Source organism: Antedon bifida, chromosome 10, assembly GCF_963402885.1.
Source record: "Antedon bifida chromosome 10, ecAntBifi1.1, whole genome shotgun sequence".
NCBI classification, from domain to species: Eukaryota; Metazoa; Echinodermata; class Crinoidea; order Comatulida; family Antedonidae; genus Antedon; species Antedon bifida.
Window position 1 is genome coordinate 6,790,821 of NC_136235.1, and position 22,808 is coordinate 6,813,628.

At 31.7% G+C, this 22,808-nt stretch overlaps 2 protein-coding genes across 10 annotated transcripts in view; one reads left to right on the plus strand and one right to left on the minus strand.

Moving 5' to 3' along the window:
• The window catches only part of LOC144853604 (uncharacterized), a 69,553-nt gene extending 59,795 nt beyond the window's left edge, over positions 1–9,758 (plus strand). For all 5 annotated transcript variants that reach the window (XR_013614395.1, XR_013614398.1, XR_013614394.1 and 2 more), the window contains one exon: positions 9,748–9,758. The gene's annotated coding sequence lies outside the window, so the exon portion shown is untranslated. The remainder of the gene's footprint in view (positions 1–9,747) is intronic.
• Positions 1–22,808, minus strand: part of LOC144853631 (BLOC-1-related complex subunit 8-like) — a 224,095-nt gene that overhangs the window by 182,225 nt on the left and 19,062 nt on the right. For all 5 annotated transcript variants that reach the window (XR_013614401.1, XR_013614400.1, XM_078711368.1 and 2 more), the window contains 3 exons: positions 22,363–22,416; positions 20,311–20,423; positions 8,327–8,391 (listed from right to left, as the gene is read on the minus strand). Coding sequence is in view for 3 of the 5 variants with exons in the window: in XM_078711368.1 (XP_078567494.1) it covers positions 8,327–8,391; positions 20,311–20,423; positions 22,363–22,416 (232 nt within the window). In the remaining 2 variants the exon portion in view is untranslated. The remainder of the gene's footprint in view (positions 1–8,326; positions 8,392–20,310; positions 20,424–22,362; positions 22,417–22,808) is intronic.

A 22,808-nucleotide genomic window follows, 5' to 3' on the forward strand; every position in this document is an offset into this window, starting at 1 on the left:
AAAAGTAAGATCATATGGTACTGCACAAAAAAGTAAGATCATATGGTACTGCACAAAAAAGTAAGATCATATGGTACTGCACATAAGAGTAAGATCCCATGGTACTGCACATAAGAGTAAGATTCCATGGTGCTGAACATAAAAGTAAGCTGCATATAAGAGTAAGATTTCTTGGTGTTGCACAAAAGAGTAAGATACCATGGTGCTGCACATAAGAGTAAGATTTCTTGGTGCTGCACAAAAGAGTAAAATCTCATGGTGCTGCACATAAGAGTAAGATCTCATGGTGCTGCACATAAGAGTAAGATCTCATGGTGCTGCACATAAGAGTAAGATCTCATGGTGCTGCACATAAGAGTAAGATCCTATGGTGCTGCACATAAGAGTAAAATCTCATGGTGCTGCACATAAGAGTAAGATCCTATGGTGCTGCACATAAGAGTAAAATCTCATGGTGCTGCACATAAGAGTAAGATCTCATGGTGCTGCACATAAGAGTAAGATCTCATGGTGCTGCACATAAGAGTAAGATCCTATGGTGCTGCACATAAGAGTAAAATCTCATGGTGCTGCACATAAGAGTAAAATCTCATGGTGCTGCACATAAGAGTAAGATCTCATGGTGCTGCACATAAGAGTAAGATCCTATGGTGCTGCACATAAGAGTAAAATCTCATGGTGCTGCACATAAGAGTAAGATCCTATGGTGCTGCACATAAGAGTAAAATCTCATGGTGCTGCACATAAGAGTAAGATCTCATGGTGCTGCACATAAGAGTAAGATCTCATGGTGCTGCACATAAGAGTAAGATCTCATGGTGCTGCACATAAGAGTAAGATCTCATGGTGCTGCACATAAGAGTAAGATCCTATGGTGCTGCACATAAGAGTAAAATCTCATGGTGCTGCACATAAGAGTAAGATCCTATGGTGCTGCACATAAGAGTAAAATCTCATGGTGCTGCACATAAGAGTAAGATCCTATGGTGCTGCACATAAGAGTAAAATCTCATGGTGCTGCACATAAGAGTAAGATCTCATGGTGCTGCACATAAGAGTAAGATCTCATGGTGCTGCACATAAGAGTAAGATCTCATGGTGCTGCACATAAGAGTAAGATCTCATGGTGCTGCACATACGAGTAAGATCTCATGGTGCTGCACATAAGAGTAAAGATCCCATGATGATGCACTACTACCTAAATCGTAATTCCAACATTATTTATATTCAATATTAATATTCTTTCAGTCAACATCTCTTTCAACAAGATGACAATTGTTATCTTCACAGCTTTCTTAACACATTTATCAACAACTTGTCATTGCATCTGTTATCACCTTGATTGTGATACATATCTATCATCATTGTTAACACATCTTTCAAACCAGAGTCTCAGATCTTTTTCATTTTTTATGAACCGAACTCTAGAATTACTGTATATTGAACTAGCAGGAATCTTAAACCTACTGCAAACATATATCCCCTTGAAAAGAATAATGTTGAAGAGGCCATTTTAATGTCACATAATAGTTCACTTTGACACAAATTGGATAGGAAAACAATTATTTACTTATTCTATTTTTTTCTTTAAATGAAAATAAAATGTTCCAATTTAAAACCAGAAAGTTTGATACAGAGTTTTAAAATAGTAAATTAGATATTACAACTCAATACAGTATACACAATAAACAGAACCAACCATGTAGCCAAGATTTTTATATGGCATTGGCATTCAATTTTCCACAAAGATCGTCAATCTAGGCTTAGGCCTACAGTATTTACCACTGCTGGTGTCTAGTTTGAAAAGGGCACTTCAGGAAAAATAAGGGTTTATTCCCACTGGCTAGGGCTCTAGTAAGAAAACCAATAGTGCATTAATTAAGTTACTTTGTTGGGAATACAATAAAGTATTTGACTTACATTTAGTTATATTTTAAAAGCCGATTTATTTCAAAGAGATTCACAGTGAAACTGTCATTTCATTAGTTAATTTTTAAAGGAACTTAAAATAAATAAGTCTGTACGTACACATATGATAGACAGAGACAAAAAACCAAAATATTATACCCTCGCATATTCCTTTTAGAGACAAGGGTAATTTTAGTTGAACTCGCGAACATTCGTATAATTGAAACGAGATGTGTTTTAGAGCGTGTTGCACGCAATCTATACTTAGTAGTTAAACTATCGTACTTGTACCTTCTGAGGTGATTGAACACATGAACTTGAAAGATACCTTGAACTAAGAAAAAAAATGGTAAAAAAACTCAAAGAACTGCTTATTGCGACATTTTAAAGAGATAATTGTAAAATTATGAAACACAGAGCATTTGCTAAAATATCGTTTTGTTTGTTTTTCTATAATAAATTTAATTAAAACAAAGATGTTTACATTCATAAATTTATTTTTTCTCCAAGAAATTGTACATTTTATACATTTATTTTGTTAAGGTTATTTTGAGTGGTACCTTTATATAATACCCATTTCATAACCTACCAAAACACATCTTGGAGCAAACAAAATACAAAACGACAGTGTTGTGTAAACTCCAAAGTTATTCCAGGTGAAGGGATATACTGTACAGTAATATCAAAACATAAAACTCATGATTATCTAAAATTAGATGAAATTAATTTGTAAGTATTAATCTTTTAATATAAGATAATACTAAATTAACTATCAGAATTATATGAAACTATATTTTAAAACACTTTTGACTTTTTGCCAAAATTGAATAAGAAGAAGAATTATCTAAAATTCAATTCACTTCTAGTTAGAATTATATACATAATTTATTTATTTGCATACATTAAAACAATTTGTAAAAACCTTAAATTATAGAATTGACACACCAGCTACAAGTAGTTCCACTAAAAATGGCATTCAGTAAAATGTATTTCAGATTTTGATGCCTAATGTTTAAAAGGCACATTCTTAACTAAACAGGAGCATAGTAGTACATGAACACGTTTAAATAACCGGACTCTATAGCTTTGATACAATTTTTCCAACTTGACAAGGTGGAGAAGCACACTCTGCAGTGCACTTTTTCAATATAAGTTTAAGGTCAGTGAGGATCAAACATGAGCTTCATTTAAATTTATAAACAAATACTAAGACGACATTTTTTTCTATAAATCATTTTATGATAGACTATGCGAATAAACGAATTCGCCATGTTCTCGATGTTGTAAATTAAAGAAAATAAACGAACAAGGACACGTTCGCATTATATTGATCAGAAATAAGGTCACGATATGATCAAATTTGACATGTTACCCGATCCTTTGAGGTATAAACCCTTTATTTATCCGCAGGGTTATTTCTACGAGCCTATCAACCAATAGAATCGTTAGTTTCCTGGGTAACTTTTTACCCACGGGAGGTACCTAGGTTTAATAAGCCTTGAACTCCACCCAGAAACTACTTTTAAAGAAATCACATAGTTCAATGATATCAATTAAATGTACCCTGAAATACATCACAGTTAATTTGAGAATTTAACAAATGAGTCGACACAACGGATTGTATATGTCATGAATCGACAAAGTTTAGCCTAAACATTTGGGTGGGTTATTAGAAATGAGTACTTAGTCCTGAGAAGTTAGAGAAGACCCAAAAATGAATAAATATAGTATCAAACACACTTTCAAAGAGGTGGTTTGGTGTCAAAAAACTCATCAATTACATAGAAATGGTTAACAATTTATGTTCCGCATTCAACACCAATGCCAAAGCAATGAATATATCTAATTTGGTTAAATTTGAAATACAGATCTAGAATTAATCCGGTTTTCAGTGATAAGTTTATTTATGGGAGTCAGCTCAGTGCTCGCCGATATGTCGTACGACAAAGGAAATGCGACTGTCAAAAAAAGCGTCTAACATAAATTTTAGCACCCTAATACCACCGCATACACCCACTTGTGAAAGGGTATGTATAATTGTCCCCGGACTCTTGTAAAATAAAAAAGTACAGGTCCCTTAGACCATGAACCTAGGATGTTGTCAGAACCTATAAATTCACTTCTTATGTGTCAAAGCTCTAAGGAGATTGATAAGGATTAAGAATAATGTATGTATTCCCCTAACCGTGTTTAGGTAAAGTGTTTGGGTTCGATGTTTACCCCCCAGCTTTGATTTATAAAAATGTAACAATAAAATATTCTATAAAAAGGCATGACATATTGAGAATTTTAACATTTAAAGTGTTTCTACTATTTTTTAAAAATTTGTTGAAGTTGTAAGAACATTAGAAATGGCTTTATTCAATAACCGCATAGCATAGCATATTGGACCAATCAGGAAGTATTAAGATTCACAAAGGGTGATTGTATACAATGAACATTGCGGTATTTAAACTGAATGTATATTAGGTATCACCATCATTTGAAACAAAACATACTGCAGTGAACGCAAATTTGTAACATCTTAAAACGTTTTTTAAAAGAGCATAGCTGTGTCTGCCCTCGTGCGTGTAGACATTTAAATGGCATATTCTGAATTTAAAAGAGTAAAACAAGACCTTATTGACAAAAATGGGAAACTATTTGTATAAGAGAGATTATAAATTGCTTATTCTTCTTATTAGTTTTACTAAAATAAAAGCATATTTTGTTTATGAAACATTTTAGAGTTCATTAGATTTCTTTAAGTCATTGATCTCAGATATAAATTAATTTCAAAGAATTGTTTCAGTGGGTATTACAGGTTACAATATCAAAACTGACCCCACACATCTTCGAGCAACATTGATTTACATCACACAAAATTGACACAAATGACTTTCGATATTTTCCCTTAATCTGATGACGCCTAATACGTTGCCAGCACTGATTCCCTAAAGACTCAAATACAAGTAATGAATACAGGCATCTGTCTCCAGTTCACAACTTTCAAAATAGGATCTTTCATTGACATAGAGTGATGGAAAACATAACACAGTATCATGAAAAGCATGGTGTAGTTATAGGGAGGTACAGTTGAAGCCTGCAGCTCTTTTCTGGAGACACCCCTATTAAGGGAACACTTTCCTATGAAATGAATGAGGGGCAATATACTGTACCTTTTGAAAAAGGGCCACCTCTATTCAGAGGACACCTCTATTGAGGGGTCTTAAATGTATTTGAGTACAATGTGGTACTAAAATATAGCAGTGAACCCCTATTAACAAAACACCTTTGGGATCCAACAATATGTCCCCTAATTTGGGTGTCCCTGGAATAGAGGTTTAGTTGTAATATTAAAACATATAGTACTCATTCGCTTCACAGGAAAGTGTCCCCTGTTCCATAAGAGGGGTTCTACTATCACAATTCTTTTTTGACATAGTTTGTACACTTTACATATAGGCCTAATGGCACAATACATTGACAATTCAGCAAAATATCCAATTTACTGATGATGTGATATGGTCTCTGTAATATTTACTGTAGGATGAGTTTAGGATTTCTATTAAAATTTATCTGCAAAATATTAAACAATTACATAGAAAAGTAAAACAACCTATTGGAAGGACCAAAGATAACTCTGATGTAAAGTTAGTATGAATACAGCTGATTTTTGAAGAAGCTGGTTAGGAAGACCTACTGTACTACAGTATCATTTTATGCTCTCTTTCTGTGTGGAAATAGCGTCTATACTGAACTCTCTTATTCAATGTTGTTGATCAGCCTTAGGTAATTTTGCTTTATAGTAGTTTATTATAGTTTATATAAAAATTGCAATTCTTTCACACATTGTTTCTCTTCTCTCATTCTTTTTTCATCCTCCTATAATTACAGGATAAAATGATATTGTAAGTTTACTGTACATCATGAAAAAACCACAGTTTGATTGATGGCAATGGTTAAACAACAAAAAATAACAATTTATTACATGACCAGAAACATCCGCTACCATTTCTTGATATATAGATTAATTAATGGTGTTGGGGGGCCAGAGATGACTAAGATAAAATAAATAACTTCTATCCTAATAGCACTATTAACGCACAAACATCCAAGGTCTGTAGCCCTGAAAATAAACTAGTCTTTTTATACGGGGCATTTGAGATGATTTACAAGAAACGGAACAGATTACTGTAGACAGGCCTACTTTGAAACACCCCTATCCAAGGGACAACTGTGAAAAGAACATGGGGAAATACTATGTTTTAACAACACATGGTCAACCCTTATTTAGGGGTAAGCCCTATTCAGGGGGACACCTAAATAAAGGGTACACATTTCTGTGAAATGAACAAGGGTAACATGAATGCTTACACCCTTGCCAAACCCATATTCAGGGGAAACCTTTGAATGGCGTTAAAAGGGTGTACACCTCCTACCCATCCCACACCCTCTAAAAGGGGGCTCTACTGTCTGTTACACTTTTTTTGCAGTAAGCATAATTGGTTGTGAGTGAGCTTATACTTATAGGGAAAAATTGCAGTCGTTTGCCTATCAATATCATTTTGTGCATTTTGTTATTTAAAATGTTGAGGGATGGGCTTATAATATCTTAAGATGGGCTTATACACAAGTCATCATGGTACTATCAAAACACCTTTCATCAACTGTCAACATTCAGAGTTGGTGATGGAGTTGCGTCAGGAAACAAGGTTGAATTGATAGGATCAACTTGTCAACAACTTGTGAGTAACAGGGAAATTTAAATTTGTATTACATCTATAGATTGAAATAAATACTGACAGTTAGTAACCATCATTGACCTAGCCTACATTTGGCCAAGCGATGACCACACGAGTACAGTACATGCACACAACCACACGTATCCTACAGTACATGTGATAATACCCAAACAACCATACACATCTACACCGCCGTTTCGCAACCTATGGGTCGTGACCCATTGGTGGGTCGCAAGAATTCCCAAAATAGAATCATGGGGTCACGGTCAAAAAAGGTTGCGGAACACTGGTCTACTCTACACGGTATAAACATACACATATGGACTACAGTATGTGATGACCATACCCTTCTACTCTAGACACAAAAACCATACACGTCTACACTACATGCGATAACTATACACGTACCAACTACCCGTGATAACATGATGTTAGTAATGAAGGCTTTTACATTGCTCATCAACCGGAAATGAAAAATAACCAATCTCCAACCCTGAATAGTTGTATCCATATGGAGAATTGACCAATAAGTTTTTAGGAGTAATTAGTAAGCAAGAAAATTGGTAAAAGGAGATTGTATTTGGTAGCTATGATACTTAAGTGTGGTTCCACTAGAGATGCAATGCAAGGACGTAGATGTAATGCAAACGACAGTTTGAATAATCCATTGTGATTTGTCAAATTATTTGCTTTGTGCGTAAGTCTTTGTGTTGCATCTCAAATGGGAATCAAGAATTCTACACAATATACTGATAGTTTTCAGAAGTCAAAAATAAATTATGTTAATAATAATGTTATTAAATATATTTTTTTAATTGTATTTAGCGTAATTTTAATTTAATTAAAATATAAACTGAGAATCACAGGTCAATTTTGCTTAAGTCATTATGTATCCGGATGCTGGCCATGGTTGAAATCATTTGTAATGTGGTAGTACTGTTCTGTAGTAGGGTATTCCAGTCAAAACATGTAGTGGTTTGTTAGCCTGAAACATTCCACAGACAAAATGAGCAATTTCAATTTGCCTTTCATATGTACGGTTTACTTGAGTTTCCGTGAACTGTATCCCAGCAAACTTTTTGAGGTAAAAATTTAATGTAAGAAGGATATACTGAAAAGGTACACAAGGAGAAATAAAGGTGGAAATGTCGTTGTCAATTTGGTCACTTCAACGAGTTATTCCACGCTTCATTAAAAGCAACTGACCATTCAAAGAAGCAAAACAGGAACGAGACCTCACACACGGCCAGATGCTTCTCTTTTCTCACGCCATCTTCACTAATTATATTTGATAATATACAGAGTACACTGACAAGAAAGATAGGGCAACTGACCGGCAAAAAAAAAAAACATGTCTTATATATTGTATTGATAAAAAATAAAGAAATTGTATTCTCTTCAAAATAGGTGGGGTGGGGATACTGTAGTACAATAGTATGAAATTGATAGACATTTGTACATTGTAATAAATATTTTTACTATACTTTTCGGCAACAATAAATTGCAAAAACATTAATACTATAAAAACCAATAGAAGCACTGTCTGAAGAGTGTCAATTTTAAAATATAATTTTTACAATTATCTGGTCATTTTTCGGTGAAAATACAACTGTAAACTTCAATGATCATGAACTATCATCAAATCTTTAACAGCTGAACATATTTGTGTCATAACTTACTATAAACAGTCTTACCTGATAGCATAGCTGACATCATAACTGTGACCTTTCACATCTTGATGTAATAATGTCAGATCAGCCTAAATTTAATAGTAATAATCAGACATTATGATTAATATAACAGAGGTGCATAAAGAAAAAAAATGGAGATTTCACAGTGAAACATTTTCATTTATTTCTAATCCAATGATGCATCAATTGACATCAGATTTTTTCACATTGTTATTCACATAGACATATATTGAAAGAGTTATGACATTCCGTTCACAGATATTAGAAAGTCATGTGGTACACTACCGCCCATCTTTGTGTCCAACTATTCTTATGTAGAGTAGAATCCTTTGTTATAAAAAACATTCTGATTTTTCACAAGGCTTTAGTTTCATCAAATTTAATATCAAAACAATCCATTTGGTTAAAGGTTTTTGTTAAAATAATAACAAAATTATAAAGTTACTGCGAACATTATTTTAAACAACAAAAATTTATAAATAATGCATTTCTATGCAAAATTGATCAACTCTCCCAATCATTTGTGTTGGCCTGGATCATACAAGACCTTTTCCAAGCCTTTTTAAGGTAGTTTCAATTTCTGCAATGAGGCCTATGTTGCTACTTAGACTATTCCTGGATAATATTAAGAATGTGGGAGAGCCAGGATGATAAAGAAAGCCGCTACCTGTCCAACAGCATTACTGCTAAACAGTGTGCAAGCAATTAGTCAAAATACAATTTTGTTTAATATTAAGGTCACACTAAAAAGATTTTAAATTTATTTCATTAATTTTAATAATTAAAGAGAGAGAAGAAGAAATTTGTTTTGCATCAGTATTCAATTACAGTTGTATTTCCGTACGGGAAATACAAAGATATTCAAAGTGTTAACAAATATTTATTTAATACTGAAGCTATAAATATTATATACAAATTAAGAAAAAACAATAATATACTGTTAAGATAAGATAAGATACTTTTATTGATCCTTAAAAAGGAAATACATAGCTCGTCACAATAAAAACAACAATAAATACAATTTATTATTTATTATATCATTCTATTGTCATTTGATAGCTACATTTTTTAAGAGTACCACATAAAATAATAATACAATTATTAGATTTAAAAATTATTAAAGAGCTTTGAAAAATGTACTAGTTCTTCATCATCAGTGTACTGTACATAAAATGTATTCAATATGTTTCTAAACAAATTTCTGATATTTGTCAAAAGTAAGACATTTTCTACATTCTACGTTCCATACGAAAGTAGGTTTTTACAACATAGCTCTTCACGTAACTAGGGCATTTTCTAGGCCAGGGGACTAGGGCGGGTTCTAGGTCAGGGACTTGGGTGGTTCTAGACCAGGGGACTATGCCAAATGACTAGGCAATAGAAGAAATGAGAACAGTACAGCTGTGGTGTCAAAAATAGGGCAGTAGAATAGGCCGTCAGAACTAGGACAAAAGTACATTAGATAGATTAGCGCAGGTACAGATTCTAGGACAGGGCACTACATTTACAAGTTTTATAGAATAACAGAATACAATGCTGGAATGCTTCATTTTATTACTAATTTAAATGTATTTTGGCTTGGACAGATTCATCAATATTCGGACAACTTTTATCATCTATTGCCAAATATTGCAAATGTTTTTTTTTAATTAATAATTTTAAACTGTATTGGTCAATACTTATGAAACAATAATCAAAGTATATATTTTTTCAATATTTTACCAATTGATATAGAGAAACCGAACAACATAGAGTACTGTAAGGCTATTATATTGTAACAAAACAGCATATAGTTTTTAAATCATTGAGATTAATTTCTTTTCAAATGGGTTTGTCTTTTTACAGGTACATTCAAATCTATTTTATACATCCGTATTTCAATGTATTGTACAGCTATAATATCAGATTCTTATTAAAGTTTTATTAATTATTGTGATCACTTAGAACTTAACAACAAGTATGTGCAATAAATAGCTGAGAATTATATGATTTAATATCAATAAGTAACACCATCAACGTGCCTTACCATATTGGTATACACAACTCATTTACACTGAATGGTCAATCTTGTATAAATACTTCAGTTTAACTATAACGCAAGACAAAACTACAACCATTTTGTATATTCATTTAGGAAATAATAGTTTGGTGACAATATTATAGTTTGGTGACAATATTATAGTTTAGTGACAATATTATAGTTTGGTGACAAAATAATAGTTGGTGACAAGATTATAGTTTGGTGACAAGATTATAGATTGGTGACAAAATAATAGTTGGTGACAAGATTATAGTTTGGTGACAAGATTATAGATTGGTGACAAAATAACAGTTTGGTGACAAGATTATAGTTTGGTGACAAGATTATAGTTTGGTGACAAGATTATAGTTTGGTGACAAGATTATAGTTTGGTGACAAGATTATAGTTTGGTGACAAGATTATACAGTAGTTTGGTGACAAGATTATAGTTTGGTGACAAGATTATAGTTTGGTGACAAGATTATAGTTTGGTGACAAGATTATAGTTTGGTGACAAGATTATAGTTTGGTGACAAGATTATAGTTTGGTGACAAGATTATAGTTTGGTGACAAGATTATAGTTTGGTGACAAGATTATAGTTTGGTGACAAGATTATAGTTTGGTGACAAGATTATAGTTTGGCGACAAAATAACAGTTGGTGACAAGATAATATAGTTTGTTGATAAAGGTAAGAACTGTATTATATTCTACAATTGTATTGGCAGATTGATTGGCAGATTGATTGGCAGATTGATTGTCATATTGACTGCAAGCCTTTGCTTTGGAAAGGATAGGTAAGAGTTTGAAGAACTTGGCCAAAAACACATTGTTTTATTTATTTATTTATTGGTTAAACAACTTTTTAATTCTACAATACAAAATGTAATTGATTGATATTGCATGGTATTACTAGAAACTGTTTATGTTAGAAACTTTAGTATCTGTATTACATTTGAAGACAACTTGTTTTCTTATAAACAATAGACATCATAATCATTGCCAAAATATATGTTAACTATTCCAAAATTATAATGTACTCTATTAACTCTAACATTTCTAAAATTTTCTAAATTGTTTATTTCCTTTTTAGTAAAACAAAAGTAAAATCATGACATTTTATAAATTTTTCATCACCAAATATAAAAGCTTGTTCACCAAAATAATGGTGTTTTTTTTACAAGATTGTAATCATGCATACTATATAGATCTGCATCTATAAATTCATTAAGTATAATATAACATAACAAGACAGTTTATTGGCTGTATTATTTTAAAAATAACAATTTCCTTTTGGACTTTTACCTGTTTTCTTGGGAATACAATACACTATCTACTTTATTCTATGGTAGATAGAATTGCATTGGCCATATAATATGATATTGATTCCATTACCACAACAAAAACTTTAGGGAATAGGAGGGGGTCATGGAAAGTTATACTGACCACATCTCATACCAATAACTGGCTTGCACATACAAACTTCAACTAGTTGTAAACAAATTTTAATTCCTTCAGAGAGTTACAAGAACTGTTTCATAGAATCATTGGTCAAGTTAGTAAGTTTATAAGCATACACATCACATCACTAGATTGTTTACAAAATGAGTTTCTTTTAAAATCAGAAATATCAATAGTAAAGTCCTGCACATGAAAAAAAATATTTCAAATCCTGGACATGAAATTAACAATCTGTTTTATTTGGCCATAAATGGTTTGATCTTAAATAAAAAGAAATATAATAAACATAATCTTACTAAATGACAACTTCATTAAGAAACATATGAAATATTTTTTTGCTTCTAAAGTAGAACACTTCACTAAACTTCATTCAATTTTAAAGAGACTTAATTGTACATTGTCTACGTACTAATCCATATTCTCGGACCATTCTTCTTGAGTACACCATAGATAATAGTTAAACAATAACAATGATATGTCGGTGAATCTTAATATAAAGATAGTGAGGCAACTCTGGATGCCTTTTAATCGGAACACAAACAGCGCCTTTATACCAGCACACGATATTCAGATTAAACAGTATTAGTGTACCGGTCGGAACAACGCAACTATTGTCTCCTCGTTTTAGGAGGGTGTTCTAAAGTGCTCTTCAGTATCTTATACATTATTTTATATTTCTTTTAACCATATGTCCTGGTGTCAAACTGACGCAGATTTCTCTGAATCAATGCATATTGCATAATAGATAATGGCTCTTCATTATAAAAATAGAAATCAAATTTACATAAAAATCAATGAAGATGCAGAATCAAATTCATTTTAATTTCTACTAGTACTACACACAGACCAAGTCGAACAGCATTAGAAGCAGAAAGCGGTAGGATCAAAGGTATTTTTTATTCATTCATATTTTATTTCTTTATGGTTTGGAGACTACAGTACAAATGTTTATAGATTAATAGTTACAGTAAACCTCTACAGTATTAAAGGGACACCTTAATAGGGGTGTCTCCTGATTTATTAGGTGATAGGTTTAGAATTCATAAAACATATACTGTAATTCCCTTGTTTCTTTTATGAGAACATGTCCCCTGAATTGGGGTGTGTCAAAAAAGGGGTTTCCACTGTAGAAGTATACAAACATAAAATGGATAAATATTATTGAGGCAGTTTTAATTGTTTTTTTATTTCTGATTGTTTTCTATCTATCTATATAATGTTTATAATATGTTTAATGGGAAGGTTTTCATTTGTTAAAAGACTGACTACTGTACTAAGTTGGAGCTGGTTGAAGACAGTCAGGCTTTCAACAAATAATATTAAAATTGTTAATTTACTGTTAATTATTTGTTTATTAATAATCTGGTAACTTAATATTGATACTGATTTTGGAAAAGGTTCTTTGTTTCTGTTCACTTATTGGTTTATTGTTTTGATTAGGTCAACCAATCACAAGATTTTAGTATCCTGCGTTTTTAGCCCTTTTTTTTGTTTTCCTTGATTCTGTTAAATACATATCTTTTCATCCGTTCATATGATTTTGTATTCATTAGTATAAAATGTAAATAAAATAAAATAATAATAGACATACTGTACAGGACGTATTACTGTTTTATGTAGTGAACATATCTAGTTTGCTAGTATCATACACACACTATGATGTAGTCATGCCTGGCTTTAATGTGTTGTTAATTCAATCTTTATTAAATTTCCTATTTCTAAGCAAATCTGTTTTAGATTTTCTGTAATTGTTCAATTCTCATAGAAATAACCTACAATCAATATGATCATTTCTTTAGGAAAGGAGGTTTCCTTTCTGGAAACCAAAGTTTCAGAGAAATTTATATTTCTCTGGGTAAAGTTATTTTAACGTTGTGATTTCAAAATAATGTGCTCAAAATTAAATATCACCAACATATCATAGAATTATATGAGGTTTCTAAGAATAATTTTTAAAACTAAGAGGTATTTTTAAGAAGATACGTTTTACTATTCTTGAACATACTTACAGATAGATATTTTGGCTTATGTGATCAATATTTGTGGTTGACCTAAACATACACTTGACATTGTAAATGACTGATTGACCACTAGTAGTGGACAAATTATACTCTGTAGCTTACCATAATCACTGTTTAATCTTGTAAAGTGGTTTAAAATGACAAATATAATAGAGAGGGGGTGGTATTGTTCAACGGATTGACCATTAAAAAAGAAAATATAAGCTTTTTTAACCGCTTCATTTAGTCTTAAACATGAAAATTGGTCAATGACAAATATAATTGGGTAGGCGGGTAGAGGGTGACAGTCGAAGTAAATAATTGTAAGCTTTTTAACAACTATCTAACCTTGCCATGAAAATTGGTTTAAAATTACAAATATAGGGTTAGAGTAGGGGTGATATAGTTACTGATTGACCATTGAAGTCGACATTATTATAATATAAGCTTATTTTTAATAAGCCTTGCTTTGAATAAACTCCACCTCGAATAATCGAATTCATTGATTGACATACAATTTACCAAGCATTTTGATTTTTACTGTATTTATATCACTTCTCGATATTCATTGTGTTTTGTCATATTAAGAAGGGGGATAAATATATGTTACCCCATTACATTAAAAAATAAACACCTCCCCCAAATAAATGCCTTCTAAAAACCCTCCCGAACAGTAAACATCCCAGGCATTTATTAAAATAAATAATGATATTTACTTTTACTTTTATTGTACATATCATAGTACAATAATGAAAATTACAGTTCGTTGACCTTGTCACAATCTATTGAAATGAATGAATTATTTCTTCTGCCATATATTCCCTGCTCAATCCAATCACAATTCATCTGGTCCTAATTTTACTCCAGATAATTCTTCAATTTCTCAAATGTCACAAAAGGTCATATAAATTACTCCAATTCTCTTAAATCTTTTTGAAGAAAAATAACATTTTATTTTTTAAATATTTTATATTTTTTTTTAAAAGTCAATGAATTATATAAAAATCAATAGTTAAAACATTTCAATTTGTAGTTTATTTCCCACAAGAACATTATGTATACAGTATACGGAAAATATTATTTTTTTTATGATAAAATCTTTTAGGGTGGGAAATCACAAAATTTAATAAAAAAACAACTAAATACAGATGAATGAAATAAATTTACGCATAAACATTTTTGTACATGCAACATTTGTATTTATTAATCTCTATAATGATCTACTTTTGAATATTTATTTGAATAAAATTCATCATTCCAATTATTTGTATTATTAGAATGAACATTTTCAAATAATGTTTAATAAAACCAAAAATGTTAACATGGTCTCTATGTTTTCCACATTCTTTTTTGTTTTATATTTTGCATGATATAAAATATACTTAAAAAAATATAATTTCATCCTAAATATGATGTCTTGAAAAGTTGGCAAAGCATAAAGAACATTTAAAGTATGTGAAATGTGGAATATGATCAATATAGATATTGACAAGTATATCTTGTCTCTTATGGCATCTACAGTTGACCTACTATGTTGTAACCTACATCATGTCCTAACAACAATTTAAGTAACTGTACGGTATTGTACAGTAAATAAAAGTACTATAGTGTAGACTTTACTCTGGAATATTTGTTAAATGCCATTTTAATGTCATGTAATAGTTATTCACTTTGACCAAAAACTGGATCGAAGAAAAAAAAAATTACCTGAAAAAAATGTAATTTAAACCAAAAAAATGCTTAAATTGTCTGTCAGACAATGGTTTTTGGTTAAAATTAACCGTTTCTTTTGTCTTTTCATAAGTGAAATTTATTTTTGGGGTTTTTTTTAACTTTATTAAAACTGCAAAATGGCTATTTGAAGTCTGATTTTATTAACCTTCATTTTTCATGTTTTTTGGGGACAATACTATTTTTTAAATATAAAATATTGTTATTTAAATTGAATTATTAGGCAAGATAAACATAAAAAAAGAATACAGTATTACTGTAGTTCAACGTTTGATTTTATTTTTTTTATGAGAAACTTTTACTTCACTAATAGTAATACGTATTGGCTGAAGAAAGCTATTATTATTAGAAACATGCCAGACAACACTGTGTAAATCATATTAATCAAAACCAACTTAAACTTCCTTCAAGTCAAAAATTAATTATTAAGATTTTAAAATAATTTATGCCTCTCAAATTAAACAATGTTACTTTTGATTGATTGATACTAACTAAGAATGACAAAACTCATAACTGCTCACAAATATATTGCAGATCCTGGTCACATCGTGGGTCATTTAAAGATTGTATTTTATGAGCACAATCTAGTGGTTTACCACAGTTTTATTGTGTGGTAAATAAAGTCATTACAATTGACAGAAGGTAACTAGATACAGTTAAAACTATAGCAAATCAAAGTGCTACCAATTACCATACAGAATAGGCATCAAACAATAAAATGAATTAAAGTTCATTCACAATCACAGGGCTAATAACATATCAAGGCCATAATAAGGAAAGATGGTCATGAAGAAAGATCAAAAGTCAAATTTGAAGGAAAATGACTTTAATAAAAAAATTTAAAAGCTGAATTGACTAAATCCTTATTCACAATGAACATGAAAATAACTGGATCTCAATTGACTATTAAATCCTTGTTCACACTATACAGTATTTGAAATTAGTTGGAACTCAATTGACTAATCCTTATTCACACTGGACTTGGTAACTTTACCTAGTAAAACCATAGTCATTTTGAAAATTGTTTGCACTTGGATTAATAGTTTGGTTTGAATGGTGTTGAACTTGTAATAGCGTAGTTACCAAGATCAGAGTTTTACTGGGCAGGGCTGATGAAATTGTTGCCAGTATTACCAGTATTTTGATTTTTGGTGATTTAATTTAACAAAATTAAGTCCAGTGTGACAGAGGAAACAAAAACAAAACTTAAAAAATTAAAACAAATCATGGAAAAAGAAATTCAATGCACAAGTTTACCTTTTAGGAAACCTACCTAGCCAGCTGTAAAGTAAGTTCAAACGTGCCATATAAAGCTAACTATTTTATTTTTACCAATCAAGAGAGTCCAACGCAAATATGACGCAGGAAAACTCTTTTTTTAATGATTATACACAATAGTTTTTCTACTACTTGATGGAAACATGTACTTGTTTGGCAGGCAACGGTCAGTAAATTTAATATTTAATCTAATTGGACGCTGAGTGAATTCTAGCCAGCATTTGGATTAGACTTTTTTTATGCAATATATTTAAATTACACAAACCAAAAGTGGTGTTGGTAGTCTATAAGTGATGATGGTTGTTTGTTGGAATGTTCTCACTTGAGGGCAGGGTTCACGGAATGTACCATTATATGATAATAGGGATGTTTCTTAAAATGTTATATTCGAAGTGTAGCTCTCTTCTCGGAGAGAATAGGTCAATGTCGGTTTAGCCAGGCACGAAATAGACTACTTCAGAGAGATTGTGATTCAGTTACTACAGAAACCATGTTGAATAATCCCACTGCAAACAACGTTAGATTGGAATGTTACCCACAGTCTCAATAAAATCTTAAATCCAGTGAGATTGAGACCTTTCTGTCTATTTCTCTTCTGATTACGTATTAGCTTTTGTTAACGGTTCCGGTCTATTATAAGATCAAATGCCAATATTATTGTATCATACTTTAAATACAAAATATGCCTAAACATCTATCGTGTAATCTGCCTTTCATTAACAATTCTTAGGTTGTTATTACCTTCCTTTATTCTTTTCTCTCCTACGCATTTATTTACAAGATTACAAATTACTCAAAAAGATTATTTTATCAGAAAGAATTTACCAAAAGAAATCGTAAGTTTAATCCAATATAAATCAAATTATGAAACAAATTATTTTTTACAAGAAATAATCATTGAAGGAGAATGAACAATGGTATTATATAATAATGGTAAATAACATATGATGTCATAAGTAGCCTGATAAACAGTGATATGATGATGTAATGGAAATACTTTAAATCACTTCATTATTCCTCTTTAGGATGTGGTTTTTATAATTAGGTTATATGCATGATATGCATATAACCTCTTGATTCTGTCAGGATCTTTATTTATTTATTTATTTATTTATTTATTTATTCTTTCCTTAGCACTATTTTGTCCGTGAATTATCTTGGCATCAGTTTCATCTAGCTAAGTCAATTTTTCAGAGTATATTCCTTATGGCCAGGAATCGATGTGGTCATGTTTTCACGGTGCGCAATCATAAATTACGCGGTCTACGCGCGATTTAATGAAATCACGTTTGTAATCATATCTTCACAAGCATGAATCACTTTTAAACAAAATTTGGTACACATAAATTTCAGGTCATATTTCATCATATGGCAATATAATTACGTGCGTAGCGCATATAACGCATGCGTACGCGCGCTTAAAAGTTTTAAAATTGTCAAAATTTATTTTCGATGAAATTAGAGTACGTTTCAGGCAATTTTAAGCGTTTAAAAAATTGCCACGAGTGCGCAGAATTTTGCACGCGCACTGCGCGTTAAACGTTAATGCGCACTCTTTTTGCCCGATTTCTTTTTTACAATCTTTCTTTAATAATATCATCATATTTGATTCACTTTTCAACTCGAAATTGCGTTATACAAGCACGTCAAAAGTGACAGGCTACGCACGTATAAGTTAACAAAATAGTGAAAATATGCTAAATTTTAAAATTAATATATATCGTAAGAATGCTGGGGAACACCTATTTTTTATTTTATTTTCTTGAAGTGTATGTATCATATGTATGATTTATTATCAAATTAAGAGAACAAAAGTTGATTAAGTCATCATTAATTGCATATTGAATTAAAAAAAATTAATTTCGACAATCAAACAAATTTTGACATTTTCTTAGGCCGAAATAACAAACTTAACATTAACTTTCTTTTTTAAGAATTTCATATATTAAAGTTAAAAGTATATAGTTTGACAGTGCATCATTTTTTTTAAATTTTTAAAGATGTCATCATAGTAATAAATTATAATTCATTGCGGTATGTAATAATCTATCTGCACCAAGGTGGCTACTGAATAGTAAATACACGGAGGAATCATTCTACATGTTTTAGTAAGTTGCGTATGGCTCGGTGGTCTGTGCTCGTGTCTATAGCATTCAAGGTACCGAGATCGAGCCTCACCTTGGGTAACGAAACGAAATAAGATTTTTTTTTATTATTTGTATTGTTTGTTCAATTTTATTTCTTAGTGTATAGATTATACACATGATTTATAATGAAATCTAGATAAAAAGAAACTTATGTCTTTATTATTATGTAACAAATGTGGTTTATGACATTATACGCAGAGGGATCTTTGATCGGATTGTGATACCGGCTATTGTATTTGCGTTAGTAAGATCCTAGCATATATTATAAATAATTAAAGATTCTGAGAAAATCAATCAATCAATATATCTTTTACAAATCAATTACCTTTATTTTAATCAATGCATATAACCTATAATTCGTCATAGTGACGAATTAAATCTAGTTTATATATAAATTTTGCAGAATTCACTATGACAAGATAACCTATAAATTAAAAATTTGATGGAATTCCCTGACCTAAGATACGAAATTGAATTTAAAACAGGGCTCTGTGTTATGTCTGGTTGTGGGACCATAAGTTAAATCAAATATACAGTAGCCCCCAATAATGAACGGAAAAAAGAACATTCACCGTTTAATAATCTTTTGTATTAAATTAAAATTTTACATAGCCATAACATCGTCATGGGTTCGAGGCTTATGCGCTCCATGGTTCTGGTGGTAGAACGAGTCTTCTTGGATAAGGAATATAAACCGTAGGTCAAGTGTACACATCTGGCTCATGTGCACTTTAAAGAACCTAGTACATGAGTAGGGCGTTACTTCGGTTTAATAGTACACACATAGCCACTGTCACACACAGCCATTTATCTAGGGAGCCGCACATCCTTCAAGCGATATTCGTTTTTTACTATTGCGACTCTTAGGCCAAATGAATAAAATAATCTTGTCTTGATGTACTCATACATAATGGTAATTAAATTTATGTTTTCTTGGCAGGGCACATAAAGAGGCCATCCCCAGAGTTATTTTTATGTGATAATACTATTTAGAGTCAACACTAATCCACTAGCCATGTGCACAACATTATACCATGACTTTTGGGACGTAGTTGGGTCATATTTATTTTGTAAACATTCTTTAAGATCTTGTAATCAAAGAAACTTACATAATAGAACCATTACACAGTAAATTCCCCAATGTTTATGTCAATACACAAATTCATACCATAGGAGAAATATGTACTTGTTTTTCATGTCTTTTATTACATAGAATATCATTTCTTCAAGAATAACGTTGAATATAATTACAGTACTTGTAATTGCGGAATACAAGAGTTTGTTGTACTTGTTGACTTAGTATCAACCACAATATTATTAGATAGTTAGATGAATTAATGAATACCTACCTTGCACTGGGCTTGATGAGGTAGTGATTTTCTTATATGTTCTTGTATTCTATACATAGCTAGAGACGGATCGTTTGCAACAATGTGTAGGCTTTCGGAAAATTTCTCAGTAACTATAAAAAAAATAAGTAGTTTATATTCAAATAAACATCTTACAAAAATAAAGTGTTTTTTATGTATGTACAAGCATTAAATTGAAGAATGTAAATTAAATTGCTCAATTGTTATGGTGAATTCAGAGCAATCAGATATAGAGTACTACCAATACAGTTTAATTTACTGTACTATCAACACGATTTAACTTACAGTGCTACCATCATCCGGGTGTCATTTGTTGTACTATCAAATGCGAGTAACCACACCTCCAAATATGGAGATTATCAATCCTATTTATTGTTATTGCAAACACAATTTTTTGATAATTACATTAATATGACATCATCTTTTGGTGTATGTTGAAAAATCCAGGATTTGTTGAGGTACTTAAATGGTACTGTAATGTCCAATAATATCTATCCATTATACAGGTCTAACCAGGACAGACCTTGAACCTGGTCCAAATAACAACCAGGCCCAGTCATGTTGACGTTCACAGACCAAATCGAGAACAAATGTAGAAAATCCGGATGTACACAAGCATTTAAGTGATTAGATAATTAAACAGGTCAAAGGTCGTAACTATTTTAGTATGTTTAATGTTGTGGTTTAAGTGATTTTATGTAGGGCAGTAAGTGAAGTTCATCTCATGGGTTTATTATGATGTTCTTATTTATCTACAGTACTACTGAATTAAATCAGTGTTTAAAGAATGTATAATAGTATAATATAGGTCAACAAGTTAACCCCAACAATGATGTTAAAATTACTGCTTTTTATTATGTAATTACTGTACCTGTGTTTGAATTATATTTAACAGCATGGGTTGGTTTTTATAGGGAATGTAAGACATGTTTTTAATGGCAAAAGCATCATTTAATTACTGTACTGTACATACAATAGGCTACTGTAATAAATTATATTCTCATCAGAGTCATAAGTTATACATTATTATTTTAGTCAACTGTTTGTGCACCAAAATTTACTCAACATACTGTAAATGTATGTGAGCGGTGGGTTAATTGTTGAATCAAGGCAATCTAACAACAGGACGCTGAGCTCGCCTTGTCAAGATAGGAACAAATTATGTACATATTCTCTGTGGCGCACGATGTCTGTTAAGGGGCGGGGAACTGATTGTGTCGCAGCCACAGATAAACCATTTGATCTCCAGAGCTCAGCATCCTGTTTTTAGATTGCCTTGGTTGAATTAAGGTAAGGACGTAAAACTGAAGGTCAAGTGTACACATCTGGATCTTGTGCACTTTACAAACCATGGAGGAAATCCATGACAGAACCCAGTTCATTTTTCGAAAATTAGAGGGTTACCCCAGTGTACTGGTCCATCTTAGCTCCTGTCATTGCCACCAAATAAGTGCCATTTGGTGGAAGCTTTACAATACAACCTTTAGAGAAGATGTTGTACTGTATGTCATCTTCCCCTGTGCGCAATTCAGCCCAGTAGGGTGCAAGACACAGGTTATTCATTTACATGTCTTAAAGTTCTGTCTACACTATCTTTATGTGACAACAAATTGTGATATTATGCTCATACATTATGACATCATATCGCTACCATATTTCGGCACATCACACTGTTTTGTCAAACTAGTTTGATAATGTAGACAGAGCTTTATAGAACATTAAACATGTTTCTGCTTCGATATACTGGATAAAAATACCTTACTGATGCGGCTATAAGCCCATACTCGGGTATAAGCCCACCCCCCACTTTTGCCTAATTTTCATGCAAAATGAGGAATATTGAATTGAATACACAGTATGTGTTGTTTTTGACGATCTGCATTTTTGGATCCTCGGGTATAAGCCCACCCCCAAAACGTGACATGATTTCATGTTGAAGGGGGTCGGGCTTATACCCGCGTCAGTACGATAATTATTTTTTGTTTAATTAAAAAAATGTAATGAGAAAAAAAACAAGTATTGTAAATGTACCTCGTCTAACTTTGTTGTCCATTTCTGGTTCTTGAAGGTTGTCACTTGCGTTGGCTGTTAAAAAATATCAATAGGCCTAGTTAATTATTATTTGCTATCAACTAGGCCTAGCAGGTTAACGCATGATGAAAGTAGACTGGCATCATTGTGGACAACATGTGAATCTTGGCAGTTAAATATAATCTGAAGTTATTATTGTCATGTCTAGAGATTTGGTACTGTATCTATACTGTACCTCTAGCGGCACCCCTCTAGCTACTAAAAGTATGGTAATTATAGAGGCTGTTATGTACGCTACTTAATGCAATAGGTTATGCCAATGGTAATCGGCAAGCATGTTGCGTACAGTAGCTGAAAGGTGTTACTTTACCGAAAGGCGTTACGTTACTATAGACTGGCTGGGAGGAGTCTAAGGATGTTGAAGCTTTGAGTTCAAAACTCGTCAG